At 35.5% G+C, this 14,112-nt stretch overlaps 1 protein-coding gene across 16 annotated transcripts in view; it reads left to right on the top strand.

The window, feature by feature from the left end:
* Positions 1–14,112, top strand: part of kif1aa (kinesin family member 1Aa) — a 79,705-nt gene that overhangs the window by 58,889 nt on the left and 6,704 nt on the right. For 8 of the 16 annotated variants that reach the window (XM_067459579.1, XM_067459581.1, XM_067459583.1 and 5 more), the window contains 9 exons: positions 1,171–1,279; positions 2,625–2,691; positions 2,817–2,901; positions 3,014–3,119; positions 6,170–6,196; positions 12,409–12,523; positions 13,707–13,840; positions 13,936–13,997; positions 14,104–14,112. The exon at positions 14,104–14,112 is cut by the window's right edge and continues 137 nt beyond it. In XM_067459579.1, the coding sequence (XP_067315680.1) occupies positions 1,171–1,279; positions 2,625–2,691; positions 2,817–2,901; positions 3,014–3,119; positions 6,170–6,196; positions 12,409–12,523; positions 13,707–13,840; positions 13,936–13,997; positions 14,104–14,112 (714 nt within the window). Of the gene's footprint in view, positions 1–1,170; positions 1,280–2,624; positions 2,692–2,816; positions 2,902–3,013; positions 3,120–6,169; positions 6,197–11,942; positions 11,967–12,408; positions 12,524–13,706; positions 13,841–13,935; positions 13,998–14,103 lie in introns of all 16 variants that reach the window. The other 8 variants (XM_067459580.1, XM_067459582.1, XM_067459591.1 and 5 more) reach the window with 2 other exon arrangements.

A 14,112-nucleotide genomic window follows, 5' to 3' on the forward strand; every position in this document is an offset into this window, starting at 1 on the left:
GGTTGCCAGATAAGGTGCAGGATTCAGCAGGAACGTTTGTAGCTACAGCTGTGGTAACTAGAGCAGAGATGGCAACCCGGATGCCGACACACTACTGACTTTGTGATTGGTAGATAGGTGGAGGGTGGAGCTTCAGGCCAAAACACAGCATGTCAACATTAACATCAGTTGAGGGCTGCAACAACAACTTTTAAATGACAATATCCTGGCCGGACTACTGTTGTCATTGATATATATATATTTGAAATTACATGATTTCTTAATGTCTAGTTACATATCAGGGCCATTTTTATGATTAATTGAAATACATTTCTTACATAGTGTTCCTTTAAAGAAAGAGAACATTTTAAGTTATTAAAATAAATATTCATATGTATTAGTTAAGTGTGAGTTTAAGGAGTAGTTTCCTTTTAAATGTAAATTGTCAACCTTCACTTAGTCTGATTTCATTCTAAACCTACACAGCTAGCTTTTTTTCTGCTGAACACAAAAGGTGAATTTTTGAGCTATTGATTTTTGTATATAATGTTAGCAAATGAGTAAAAGCAAAACAACAAAAAAGCAGCATACAGTAAATGTCTTCTGAAGACAGAAGATATATTGACATCTTCTCCATGTAAGCGCATGAGAGAAGTAGAGAAGTCTGCTTCCCTTCAACACTTCAATGTGTTTTGTATCTTTTCAATAAATCACTTGATCTAGTTATGAATCAAACAAATCCAATACTCTAGTTTTAACAATCATTAAGTACATAAAATTGAAGTGGCCAGAATAAAGAAAAATATCATTTTGTGTTCCACAGAAGAAAGAAATTCATACATGGTTGGTTCAACATAGGGGTGAAAAAATCATGCGAGCATTTTCATTTTGAGTTTAATTATTCCTTTGTTAATTCTGCTTGGCCTGTGCAGATGTTCAGGGATCACTGTTATTCACTTGACTTTATTCATCTTAACAGCAGTGTGCCTTTACATCGGACCCCTGATCTCCCACTCCTGTTCCTCTCTAACTATGCTCTATTCCTCCTCTTATACTGTGATCATATCTTCCTCTCTCCTGTGAAACTACTATCCCTCTCTTCTGCCATTGAATTATTCAATCCTTTGGTCTACGATTAACTCAGTATTGATCTGACTCTCTTTGTCGTTCTTTCTCTATTTTCTGGCATAGTACCTGCCACCAAACTGACAGCTCTCACACGACCCACAGCAGGACCGTGCCACTGTAAATACGACCTGATGGTCTTCTTTGAAATCTGTGAGCTAGAGGCCAATGGAGAGTAAGTGTCTTGTCTAACCATTGACCTTTTTCATTTAAATTGGCCTTTAACGGATTCAGTTCGAGCAGAATAGATTGTGAAATCGATTACTGTCTTTAGTGGGGCCTTTAAAATCAGTGATATCCAGTGTATCCGTATAAAATGTTTTCATTGATTTTTAGACCATGATGTATAGGAAATCATACCTGCTATCATTTATACAATTGCTTTGCAGTTTGCTCTCAGTACCATCAGGAAGCATTTTAGACACTTTACAGTTCTTCCCACAGGACATTTTACACACTATTAATATAGCTTTATGTACAGTTTGGGGTCAGTAATTTAAGCTTTTTGAAAGAAATGAATACATTTATTCAGCAAGGATGCATTAAATTGATTAAAAGTGACGACAAAGATATTTAAAATGTAACAAAAAATCATTCAAAAAATGCTGTTTTCTATTCATTTCTATTTCTATTCATTAAACAATCATGTTTTTATTCATTTAAATTTATATTCATTAAACAATCATTTCTATTCATTAAACAATCATGTATCTTCAAATGTATTTTAGATGTTTTCAGAGAAATATGAAATGACACAATGTTTTTAACATTGATAATAATCAGAAATGTTTCTTGAGCAATACATCAGCATATTATAATGAATCCGAAGACTGATGTGACACTGAAGACAAATTCAGAAAATTCAGCTTTGTCATCACAGGAATTAATTACATTTTAAATTATATTAAATAGAAAACATTTATTTTAAATTGTTATAATATTTCACAACAGTATAATATTAATAATACCACTGTTTTTACTGTATTGGATCGTTTATTTTGATTTTGATCAAATAAATGCAGCCTTGGTGCATAAAAAAACCTTAAAGACACCAATCTTTAATTTATACTCACACCATACCATCATCTTTCCCATATCGTTTTAAATATGTGTACTATGTATACTCTTACTGTATGTGCTGTATTATGTTATCCAATATCATGTGTGTACTGTGGTCTTAAAGTCAAATTAGTTATACTGCACCAGGACCTGTTGGAGAAACATTTTTGTTGTACACTAAACACTAAATTACAGAAAATGGACATGGACATGGACATGCTTAAAAACATGCTATATATTTAATATCAAATAATAAATATATAAGACATATTTCTATAATTTATATATTTTAAATAGTTTAATATGCTATTAAGTGAATGATAATTAAAATAATGATTCATAATAATATTAAATCTATTGGCTTTGTAAATTCTTGTACATGTTGTGGGTACGGTGTTTCTACACCCAGGAAAGCTTGTCACTGCTGGTTATTGAATTTGATATGTATCTGTCCCTTGCAGTTATATCCCAGCCGTAGTGGACCACCGGGTTGGAATGCCCTGTCATGGCACATTCATGTTACATCAGGTACTGGAAAATGTTCTCTCCTTGTATTATCTTTTTTTTTTTTGTAACACACATTTTTCATACTATTTTTTTTAACATTAGAGTACAATATTATGACTTACAACAACTCATCATTTTCATAACAGGGCATCCAAAGGAGAGTTACGATTACCATAGTACATGAGACAGGAAGAGATATTGAGTGGAAGGAAGTGCGAGAGCTGGTTGTAGGTGAGTTTGGGCTCAAATTCGAACTTATGCTCAATGCTTATGCTCAATGCATAAGTAAATAAGAGCGACATTGTGATATTCAGCAAATGGGATGTATTTTTGCGTTTGAAAGGGCGCATCCGGAACACGCCTGAAGCAGATGAGACAATCATCGACCCAAATATTCTTTCTCTCAACATACTGTCTGCAGGATACATTCGACCCACACAAGATGACAGGTACCTTCCCATCCTTAATAAACATGCCAACAAATCAGAAGACCAGTTAAGAAGTTTACATATAAAATGGACAATCTCATGTCTTTAACACTAACACTAGTCATCTTGAAAATTACGCTTGTCATTTGAAATCTAAGAACGCTTACACAAGAGGTTGCGGTACATGAGAGATTTATTTATCTGTCATGAAGCCTTTTTTCTCCTAGAACACTCAGTAGCAGATTTTCTCCTCTTTGGCTGTTTCCCTCTCCGCTCTTTTTAATACCAGGTCTCCATTTTAGTGATTGCTGCACTTAATACGACTCTCTCCTCAGCCTTGGCATGTGATCTGAGAGCTGAAGCCAAGCCTGTGAGACAAATAGTTCTCTGCACAACTTTAAAGCGATGAGTTTTTGCCAAAGAGAAATGAGTCAGTGAAGCAAACCTTCCAAACAGCTCTTAAAGGCTTGTGACAAGGGAGTGATTCAGAATCAAACAGCACAGCAACAGTGCCAGCCTTAGATAATGACAAGAAGTATATTCACACTTTTATGTTTCTTTGCACAAACATACCATAACTCGCTGCAGGGTTGTGGGGACTGACAACTGGCACATCTTAGAACTGCCATATTGAGGCGTTTAGTATTAAAGACAGGGTGCACATTTTTCTGGACTCCAATTAAGGTTTGAACCCCCCATTAAAGGTTTAGTTCACCCAAAAATGAAAATTATATCATTAATTACTTACCCTCATGTTGTTCGACACCCGTAAGACTTCTGTTCAGCAAGCTGTGTTTTGAAATCAGCCCATCACTATATGTTGTTATTTAGGTTTTTTTTACGCACAAAAACTATTTTCGTCGCTTCATAAAATTATTGTAGAGCCACTGTAGTGAGATGGTCTTTGTAACAATGTCTTTAGTGCCTTTTATGGGTCTTGAGAGAGGAAATGACATTGGTGTCAATGGAGGCCTTTCTGAGCCATCAGATTTCAACAAAAATATCTACATTTGTGTTCCGAAGACATCAGGGTAAGTAATTAATGACAGAATTTGTCTTTTTTGGGTGAACTAACCCTTTAAAGAATTTGAAACAAAAGGTTAGGGGGGATTTTTGAAAAAGTACACTACCGTTCAAAAGTTTGGGGTCGGTACAATTTTTTGCTAATGTTTTTGAAAGAAGATCACCAAGATTACATTTATTTATTCAAAATACAGTAATATTTTGTAATATTATTACAATTAAAAATTACTTTATACATTTTAACATGTTATTAATTCCTGTAATGGCAAACAGCCATTTTTCAGCAGACACTACTCAAGTCTACAGTGTCACACGATCGTTCATAAATCTTAATTATTAACAGTTGTGCTGCTCGATATTTTTGCCGAAACTTTAATGCTTTTTTTTCAGGGTTCTTTGATAAATAAAGAATCCACATAACTGAAAATAATAGAAATAGATACCTCTTGTTAAATTTTAAATATATCTTATTACTTTTGATATATTTTATGCATCCTTGCAGAATTAAATTATTAAAAAAATGTTTTTTTTTTTGTTCTTTAAATCTTACTGACAACTGAGCCCAAACTTTTGAACAATAGTACAAAAGTAAATTGTTTTAATTTGACATATCACATAATGTAAGTAACAGGGTTGAGTGGTTCTCCTTTTTGAACCAAAGTCCCCAGCACAATATTCAAAAATAATACATTTTTAAGGGGAATCATTTTTCATTCAAGTCATTCTGAGACCCTCGGAAGTTTGCAGAGGCCCCCTAGTGGGCGCTTGCTCCCTGGTTGAGATCCATCGCGTTGGTGCTTATTGTTAAATCAAAACCTAGTCTAATCAGCTACTGTGTCAGCTACTATTTTTATTTATTTAGATATACGCAACACAAGTATCTTAAAAAAATTGTTTTGTGTAAAAACTTGATTGTAAGATTGTTGGTTATTGAAAATTAAATGGTTAGCGTTTGGGTAAATCTGACCATGTTTAATTCTAACACTGATTTATATGGTGCACACATGGAATAAACCTAGATAAATGCTTAAAATATCTTAACATAACCTTTCAGCACACTTCTTTCAGAACCGTTGGATTGTTTAATCATTGCGACCTTTCTGCATGACATAACCACAGTGAGTCAGGATACTTTTGATACAGGCCCTGTAATAATCCACTGCGCTCAAGACAAAATGTGATTTTATTAGCCACAATGAAGGAGGTCACAAATATTGAACCAACAAAATCAACCGGTAAATAAAGAATTCACTATTTTCCGAACAGGCAGGGAATTGAGAAATGGTTCTCTAGTTCACCTCCTTGCTGGTTGTGCAAGTCTTCCCATTTGATGCTGGTCTGCATTTGTGTCCATTCTCATCTGTTCATTCCATTCGCTCTGTCCACACTCCATTGCTACTGTGCCCTCTCACTGAACCACACAGCGGATCGACATCTCTGCTGGTCACCGTCACGTTGTTGCGATCTGCATGTGAAGAATTATTTGATAAGAAAGCCTAATGTTAAAAAGCATTAATTAAACTTTACTAATAAAATCCATCATTAACATTCTCTCATCGTGATGGTTATTGAAGACGAAATGCCACGTTTGTCATGTCACGTTATACGCTAGCAGCCAAACAAAGCATTTTGTCATCTGCAATGCATTACTATTACATCACCTTAAATGGGCATCATATATCAGCATCCAGACTTTGCAAACATGAAATGCTTCAAATAAAGTTATAATTTTCTATCTTATATTATCAGATGTATCCATCTGCACCCTACAAGCCTCTCGTTTCAAGCAGCTGTGACCTCCTCTTCTGCGATCCTCACTAGATAATTCTCTCTAGGCCTACCAATAAAACCATGTATCGGAGCTGGATTCATGCGCCAAAGCAAACGAACAAGGACAAAGATGTGACGGAGAGTTGTGCAGAGGCCTAAATATGAAAAAAACAAGCAAAGTCATCCGAAACAAGCTGCTGGGCCTCCACACACTCTTCTCTCCACCACCTTTTGATTTCTCTAGTTCACTAACAGAATGTTGTTTTGTGTTTTTTCAGACAGTTTCTTGATTCGGACATGCCTAGGTATATTACCTTCAGATCCCTCTCCTCCCATTTTATCAGACACGCACACACGCACACATCAGAATGTGTATTTTGCATATTTTTATTTCTCTGGCCATCTGTCTAATCAACCTCCATCGTTCTTTGCGTCATTTTTTGGCTCTCAAATACTGTTCTTTCTGCTTTCATGTTGGTTTGTCTATTTTTTTTCTCTCTCTCCTTTCCTCCTGTTTCTGAAAATGTGAGAGAATTTCACTCCGGCTCCCATGGAAATGCTTTTGTGTGTGAAGCTTCTGTTCTGTATTGTATGTTTTTGGCAACTCTAGGTGACTGGATTGCATGGCTTGGCTTTTGTATGGGCTGCGTTTTGGCTGAATCATTTACAGGAGGTGTGGTAGAGATCACGTTCCCAACTAATAAGGAACATTCTTCGAATGTTACGTTAAAACTTTGAAAGATATGAAAACGATTGTTCATTTGAAGTAATCTGGTCTTTAATAATGTTCTCAATATGTAAGCACAAAAATATTTATACATTGTTCATGGAGCAATTTTTCCCATTTTTGTTTTGTTTTGGAATGGTCCTTCAAAATGATAAAATAATGTTCACATAACCAAGACAAACTATTGAACCTTTTGAAATTTGATTTTGGACGTTTCAGAGAACATTGTAATGTGTCCATCACTTCTTCATCAGTCACACATTCCTCCAGTTTAAACTAAAAGTATTTTTATAATATTTTTAATGATCAGTCACTCTTACCACACACGCTCCATCAGTGCTACATAAAATATATTGCTCTTGCTCAACAAATTAGATGACATCTCTTAATTAAAAATGTATGGTTTCATTTAAGTTCTGCAACCAGATCAAGTTCCATCACAAATGTCAAAGCAACGCCATAAAACACAATTTCGCCTGTGTGGGGCGATAACTGTTGGCCAGACCACACACAATGAGGTCTGTGTTGTTTATGGGCGGGAGAGCTCGCTTTGCTAACCTCAGTATTAATCATGACTCTCTGAACAAAATTAGTGTTATGTTAGTCCACTGAGATTTATGATTTCATATGAAAAAAATGTGTTTAGTCAAGTCTATTGACAGTCTCCCCTGCATTTTCTGCTCACATTAACCAATCTTTTTAACCATTAGGGGGTAGTGTTGATCAAATTTCTTTAAAGGTTTCATATGCTGCCTGGAAGATTTTGTTCCGCAGATTGTAATTATTAAATCAGCACAACTATAATAACAGGAATTAGCTGCTTGTAAATAAGGGTGGTGTCGCCACAGTATGAGAGTATTGTTTTTACCCTGATCTGTTTTTCTTGTTGTAATGTCAGCCAGGACTGTCCCGTTTGACAGGGCAATTACAGATCACACTGAGAATTTTATTTCTCATACACATCATTTTTTAACACCCTCCTTTATTGTAATTTACTGTATATGGTAATGTAATGTACAGTTTATAAGTAAATGGCTTTTAGCTGTAGCATTTTTATAATTGTTTAAATTACAAACTTTTTTTCAGTGCAGGTGCTGCTTTAAACTTGCAATCCATAGTTCAAATGTTGAGTATAAGTGATTAAAATAAAAAACTAAAAAATAACAACTTAAAATTGACAAATTGTGAGCAGAAAGAAATTTTGCCTACGAATTAAAAGCAAAACCCAGCTAACAGGAAAAATTCTCAGAACTTTAACTAATGTTCAGGCAAGGTTATCTCAAAGTAACGTACAAGCTTACTTTTTTTCAGTAAGGTTAATATAAAAATGTGATTTGTAAAAAATAAATAAATAAATAAATAAATAAAAATCAGTTTTTTATGTCCCAACTTACTACTTTTTTCAAAATGTTCAAAACAATTTTGGCCGATATGATAACTGATAATTATTTCTTTTTGATCACCTATATTGGCAGATACCGGTAAATCTAAATCCAAATTTAATATAATTTTTGAAAGCCTGATTACAAAAAAGTCTCACCATTTAAAAGCCATGTCCCAAGTACACAATTATAATGATGTTCTCGTTATAATTTTATGTAGACTATATGACAGATTTGCGCTGCACATGTTACACTTAACTTTATTCTCCTTTTTAAAGTTTCCAATCGTATTTCAAGCCATTCACAACTATAACGGCGAACAGAGCTCATCTAAAGTGTCTCAGCTGAAGAAAAAAATAATCCATTACTTATCGGCTTTAATATATCTGCCAAATTTTCTTATTGGACCAATAATGATAACATTAAAAATGAACATATATCAGCCAATACCGTATGGTGGCCAATAAATTGTGCATCCCTAGTTTTTGCTAACAAAAAAGAAAGAAACGAGTGTTTTAAATGTTCCGAGAACTCTCAGAGATAATGTTTTTTTAATGGGAATCAAAATGTTCTTAGAACATATTTTTGTTAGATGAGTAATGATTTGGGAAGGTGAGATATCTTCACATAATTCCTCAAATATTTGATATCATTCTTATTACACACACTTATCACCTTGGCAACTGTACTATTATCCACACCCCATCATCTTCTAGTTTCTATACTGTCCCAAGAGTTTGCCAGGGAGTTGAGTATAGCCCTGCAGTGTCCTTCCCATATATGTTAACATAAACCAAAATTTAATTTCCAGCAGCTTGGGTGGCAGTGTGCCGCAGCTCAACAATCCATGTAAGCATTACCTCAGTGGTAGCATGCTTGCTTTCTTACCCCTGTGCAATGAGTAATTCTTCAATATTATTTAGGTCCTCAATGCAGGCAGAACCAATAAACTTAGAAAGAAATGTCTCGCTGTATATTTTGCCAAGAACATGAGTTATAGTTTGGATTGGCTGATATAAGAAAATTAAAGGGAAAGAAAAATTGAAAGGGAAGGTAAAACAACAGGAAATCTCTTTTATCGTGTGTAAATGGGAGGTGGAAATTATCCTCACAATCCCTCATCTTGCTTGGTATGTTGAGCTTGATTTATGTGTTTTTTGGGAGTTAACAATATAGCGTCAGAACTGGGATGGCTGGGTGTCCTTTAACTGTGTGTTTGTGTCCTAACCGGCTAAAGCCAACTCTAGCGAGTCCGGTAGCTGTGTTTTGGAACATGGTAGTTGGCTTCTAGCTGGCTCAAATTGGTTTGGGTGCTTGACCAGCTGAATTATCAAGTGATGGATGGGGAACTGACTGAGTTGACCTGAGCCCAACTTAGGACACATCTTATTAGCTTAAGGCCATGGCACACTTTGTACAACAGCTGTTATTGAGATGGTACCCTTCCAACTTTGTACCAAGTTCGAACTTTGTTCTTTATTTAGCCCTAAAGTGTGCATATTATACCCTTTAAAATGGTATCATTTCAGTGACAGCTTTTGTACTATGATTTTCTGAGAATGTTGCTGCTCAGTTGCTAGTCCAAGATGATCCAGCAGGTTCCCACCAGTTACAGGGCCATATCTGTCATAGATATTGAGGGGGTATGTGCTTTAAATATTCAGCATAGTGGCTGATCAATATAACGTTTTCATTTGAAGACATATCCACAAGATACTAAAGTAGAATCTAAGTCTGTCATGACCAAGTCTGTCAAATTCACTTTCAAGTTGTAATTATTTTGTATTTATATTGCTAAGGGACCAATCCCAACCCCTGAAAACAAAACTTTACACTTGGCACAATGCAGTCAAGTAATGTTCTCCTGGCAACTGCCAAACCTAGACTTGTCCATTGGATTGCCCGACAGAGTAGTGTGAGTCGTCACTCAAGAGAGCATGTCTTTACTACTCTAGAGTCCGGTGGCGGCGTGCTTTACACCACTGCATCTGATGCTTTGCACTTGGTGATGTAAGGCTCAGATGCAGCTGTTTGGACATGAAAACCTATTTCATGAAGCTCTCTATGCATTGTTCTTGAGCTAAGCTGAAGGCCACCAAAGTTTGGAGGTCTGTAGCTATTGACTACAGAAAGTTGGTGACTTCTGCACACTGTGTGCCTCAGCATGCACTGACCCTGCTCTGAGGTTTTACGTGGCCCACCACTTTGTGGCTGAGTTGCTGTTGTTCTCAATTGCTTCCACTTTGTTATAATACCACTAACAGTTGACCATGGAACATTTAGTAGTGAGGAAATTTCACGAATGGACTTATTGCACAGGTGGCAACCTATCACGGTACCAAGCTTGAATTCACTGAGCTCCTGAGAGCGACCCATTCTTTCACAAATGTTTGTAGAAGCAGTCTGCATGCCTTGGTGATTGATTTTATACACCTGTGACCATGGAAGTGATTGGAACACCTGAATTTAATGATTTGGAGCGGTGTCCCAATACTTTTGGCAATATAAATTATTAGTTTCATAAACCCTGTTGCAGAACAATTAATTTAATTTACATTTACATTTATGCATTTGGTAGACGCTTTTATCCAAAGCGACTTACATTGCATTCAAGGTACACATTTTGACATTATTGTCAGTTCTTGCTTTCCCTGGGAATCAAACCCATGACCTTGGTGTTGGTAGCACCACGCTCTACTGGTTGAGCTACAGGAAAGCCATATATTATTTAAAAATAAAAAGTCACACTTGCCTAATAGTAAGTATACAGTAGAGGTGTACTTGAATCAAAAGATCGTTTTTTTTTTTTTAATAACATGTAATTTTAAAAGTAATTGATAATGAATAAACTACTATCTAAATCAACAAGGGAGGGTCTATTCTCATAAAAATAGAAATGCTTTTAGGCAAGTCTTTTTTTCCTTATACTTATCCACTTATTAGGGCATTCATTTTCCCCATTGTAAATGTAAATGGCTAAATATATGGCATTATACAATTAACGACTGAGGATCACTTTCATGTCATTCTGAACACAACAAATAAAGAAATGGTATTGTTAGAAGACACATGACTAATGAAAAAAATGTGTTCTTAAATCAACTCAAAAGAGTGTTCCCATAATAGACTACACTCAATTTCTGTGAAGTCTATCAAGTCGTACTGCCGAATCTAAAAACTGGCTCTGACTTCTGGCGACTTACATTGACTTGTCCAGACTGCAAAAGTAATATAGTGAATTCCACTTTTAAATGATGACAATATTGTAATTTTTTGTGTGAATTATCCCTTTTATAGGATTTCAATAGACCAGGTGTGATGGTCTAGAGCAGACCTTCCCCATGATCACAACCCCACGGTGACCCTTGAAATTTCTCCTAACATGTTTAAATATTTTCTCCCATCTCTTCAACAAGTCAATTTCCAGTACCTCTTCCACTCCTTTTCTCTCTCTTCATGTCTGAATGGCAGCCACAAAGCTGCCTATTGGGTCATGCCGGTCCGTTCACTTTAACACTCAACATATAAAGCACATAAGTATCTATCACATACCTCAGAGAAGCTCAGCCCCTCTCATCTACTTCAGACTCAGGCATTTAGAGATTTAAGACCCTTAACCGGCGTAGGGCCAGAAATATAAGTGGATCCGATGATCTGTGATCATTTTAGTGGGCTATGACCTATATTTATCAGAGGGAGGGAGGGTGCTGTAGGCTTAAAGTTTAACAAGGTGAATATAACTTGTGTGTAAGAGTCAGTCCATATGATTGCATTGCTTTAGGGTCATTATTAGTTCATTTCTTCTTCCTGGAGGTCTGTGGAATGACATTACTGCAATTGCTTCTCTCATTGAGATAAATTGAGGTAAATCTGCTGTATGCTTACCTCTCTGAAATGTCTTATCTATGATTCTATCATTGATTCTTTCCTTTCCACCTAAAGCATTTCCTTGGGGACTAATCCTAGGTATAAGTGTCCCCTTGTACCTGCCTCCCTCTTTGAATGGTTGCGTCTTTCACCCCTCATCATTTTAATTTTATTTATGTCTTTTATTTTATTGATAACTGTCATCGTTCTGCACATCATTGGTGGTGGCATTCATGTAATATATCTAAAATGTTTTGTTGCATGCATTTATATTGTCTCTGCTCCCGGTCACAATTTTTAAACACTTTTGTGTCACTTTAAAATAAGATTTTTTAAACGTTAAACAATAACATAGACAACATATCTTTTATCAGTAAGTGTTTTGCCTAACAAGTTGATACTATGTATTATGTTATAACATAGGTAATGTATTTAGCCTATTCATGTTTATGAACTTTTTACAGAAGTAAGATAATATGTAAATTCACCTTGTTCTATGTTTAAATGATATCTTTAATGCTGTTTTCTACCATTAATATAGGACATTCTTCCGTTTTGATGCTGCTTGGGATTCATCAATGCACAATTCTTTGCTGCTAAACCGTGTCACTCCTTATGGAGAGAAAATCTACATGACTCTGTCTGCTTACCTGGAGGTAACCAATGCCATTTACTTATTAAGTTACATGATTTAGTTCCAGCTAATTTAATTTAGCAACAGCCAGTGGCATTGTTATGGTTTTATCAACTACATATGTGAAAGAGAGGCAAATAGCAGTAAACCGTGTGGCTCTATAGAGCGCAACAGTACCTGTCCACTTAGTAGTGATCTTGGTTCTGGAAGTATACGTAGTTCCCATTTATTTTTCCACAAGGAAAAAACAATCTTCTGTAAAGAATTTCATGACATGTATCAAACCAAACAGCTCAGAGGTCAGTCAAAACGTTTCAAATTTTGATTTGACTCAAACAAGTATTTGAAAATCTGATAAAAAGAAAGCATTCCTTGACTCGACATTCCATGAAGCATTGCGAATCATGAAAAAGTATAGAAACAATATATTTTTGGTCCTTCCAAAATATTCATATACAGTTTACATTAGCGTCCAAATGTATGGCGCCAGTAATATTTTTTCTAATGTTTTTGAAATAAGTCTCTTATACTCACCTAGACTGCATTTGCTTGATCAAAATACAGTCAAAAATATTCACATTTTAAATAACTGTTTTCTATTTTAATAATTTTCAGCAGCTATTAATCCAGTCTTCAGTGTCACATGACCCTTCAGAAATAATTATAATATGCTGATTTGGAGCTCAAGAAACATTTCTTATTATCTATGTTAAAAACAGCTGCTTAATATTTTTGTGGAAATTTCCACAGATTTCGTTTTTTTTTTTAATCTTCATTTGTTTCAGGACTTTTATTGAAAAGAAAGTTCCTAAGCATTTATTTATAACTGCATTTATTAAAAAAAAAAAAAAAAAAGTAACTATGTAAAAGTCTTAACTCTCACCTTTGGTCAATTTAATGTGTCCTTGCTGAATTAAAGCATTCATCTCTTAATGAAAAATGAAAAAAAAAAAAAAACACTTTTGCATGGTTGTCTATAACAGTAGTGAGTAGTCAGAGACTGACTGGGTGGTTGCTGTTGAACTCTTTTGGCATAATTTGTTATTACATTTTTTTTTTAAATTAGTTTAAATAACATTCTGTTGAAATCATTAGTCCATCAATTAACAACCTCGGAACCCAGTTGTTGCTTGTTCTTTAGAAAGTCAAGGTTATTCTAAGCACCATTTTAGATTGAAAAGCTTACAATGGTTTTCTTTTCCCAGATGGAGAACTGTACACAGCCCACAGTGATAACCAAAGACTTATGCATGGTGTTCTACTCACGAGACGCCAAGCTCCCGGCATCTCGCTCCATCAGGAACCTCTTCAGCAGTGGCACCTTGAGACCATCTGAAGGGTACGGCTGCTTCAAATCACAGACAAGTCCTTTGCTGTGTTCCTATTATCATAAAAGTTACCATAAGGTTGTCTGTTGTTTGTTTTTACACATAGAAACCGTGTAACTGGCGTGTATGAGCTCAGTCTGTGCCACCTGGCTGATGCAGGGAGCCCAGGTAAGACACCAGTCTGTTTAACTGAGGATTTAGGAGATGCTGGGCAGTTTACATTTCAGGTGGGGTACTGCTGTTGAAATTGCTGTTGAAACACTTGAATGTGCAGGAATGCAAA

This window comes from Pseudorasbora parva, chromosome 12, assembly GCF_024679245.1.
Source record: "Pseudorasbora parva isolate DD20220531a chromosome 12, ASM2467924v1, whole genome shotgun sequence".
Taxonomy (NCBI): Eukaryota; Metazoa; Chordata; class Actinopteri; order Cypriniformes; family Gobionidae; genus Pseudorasbora; species Pseudorasbora parva.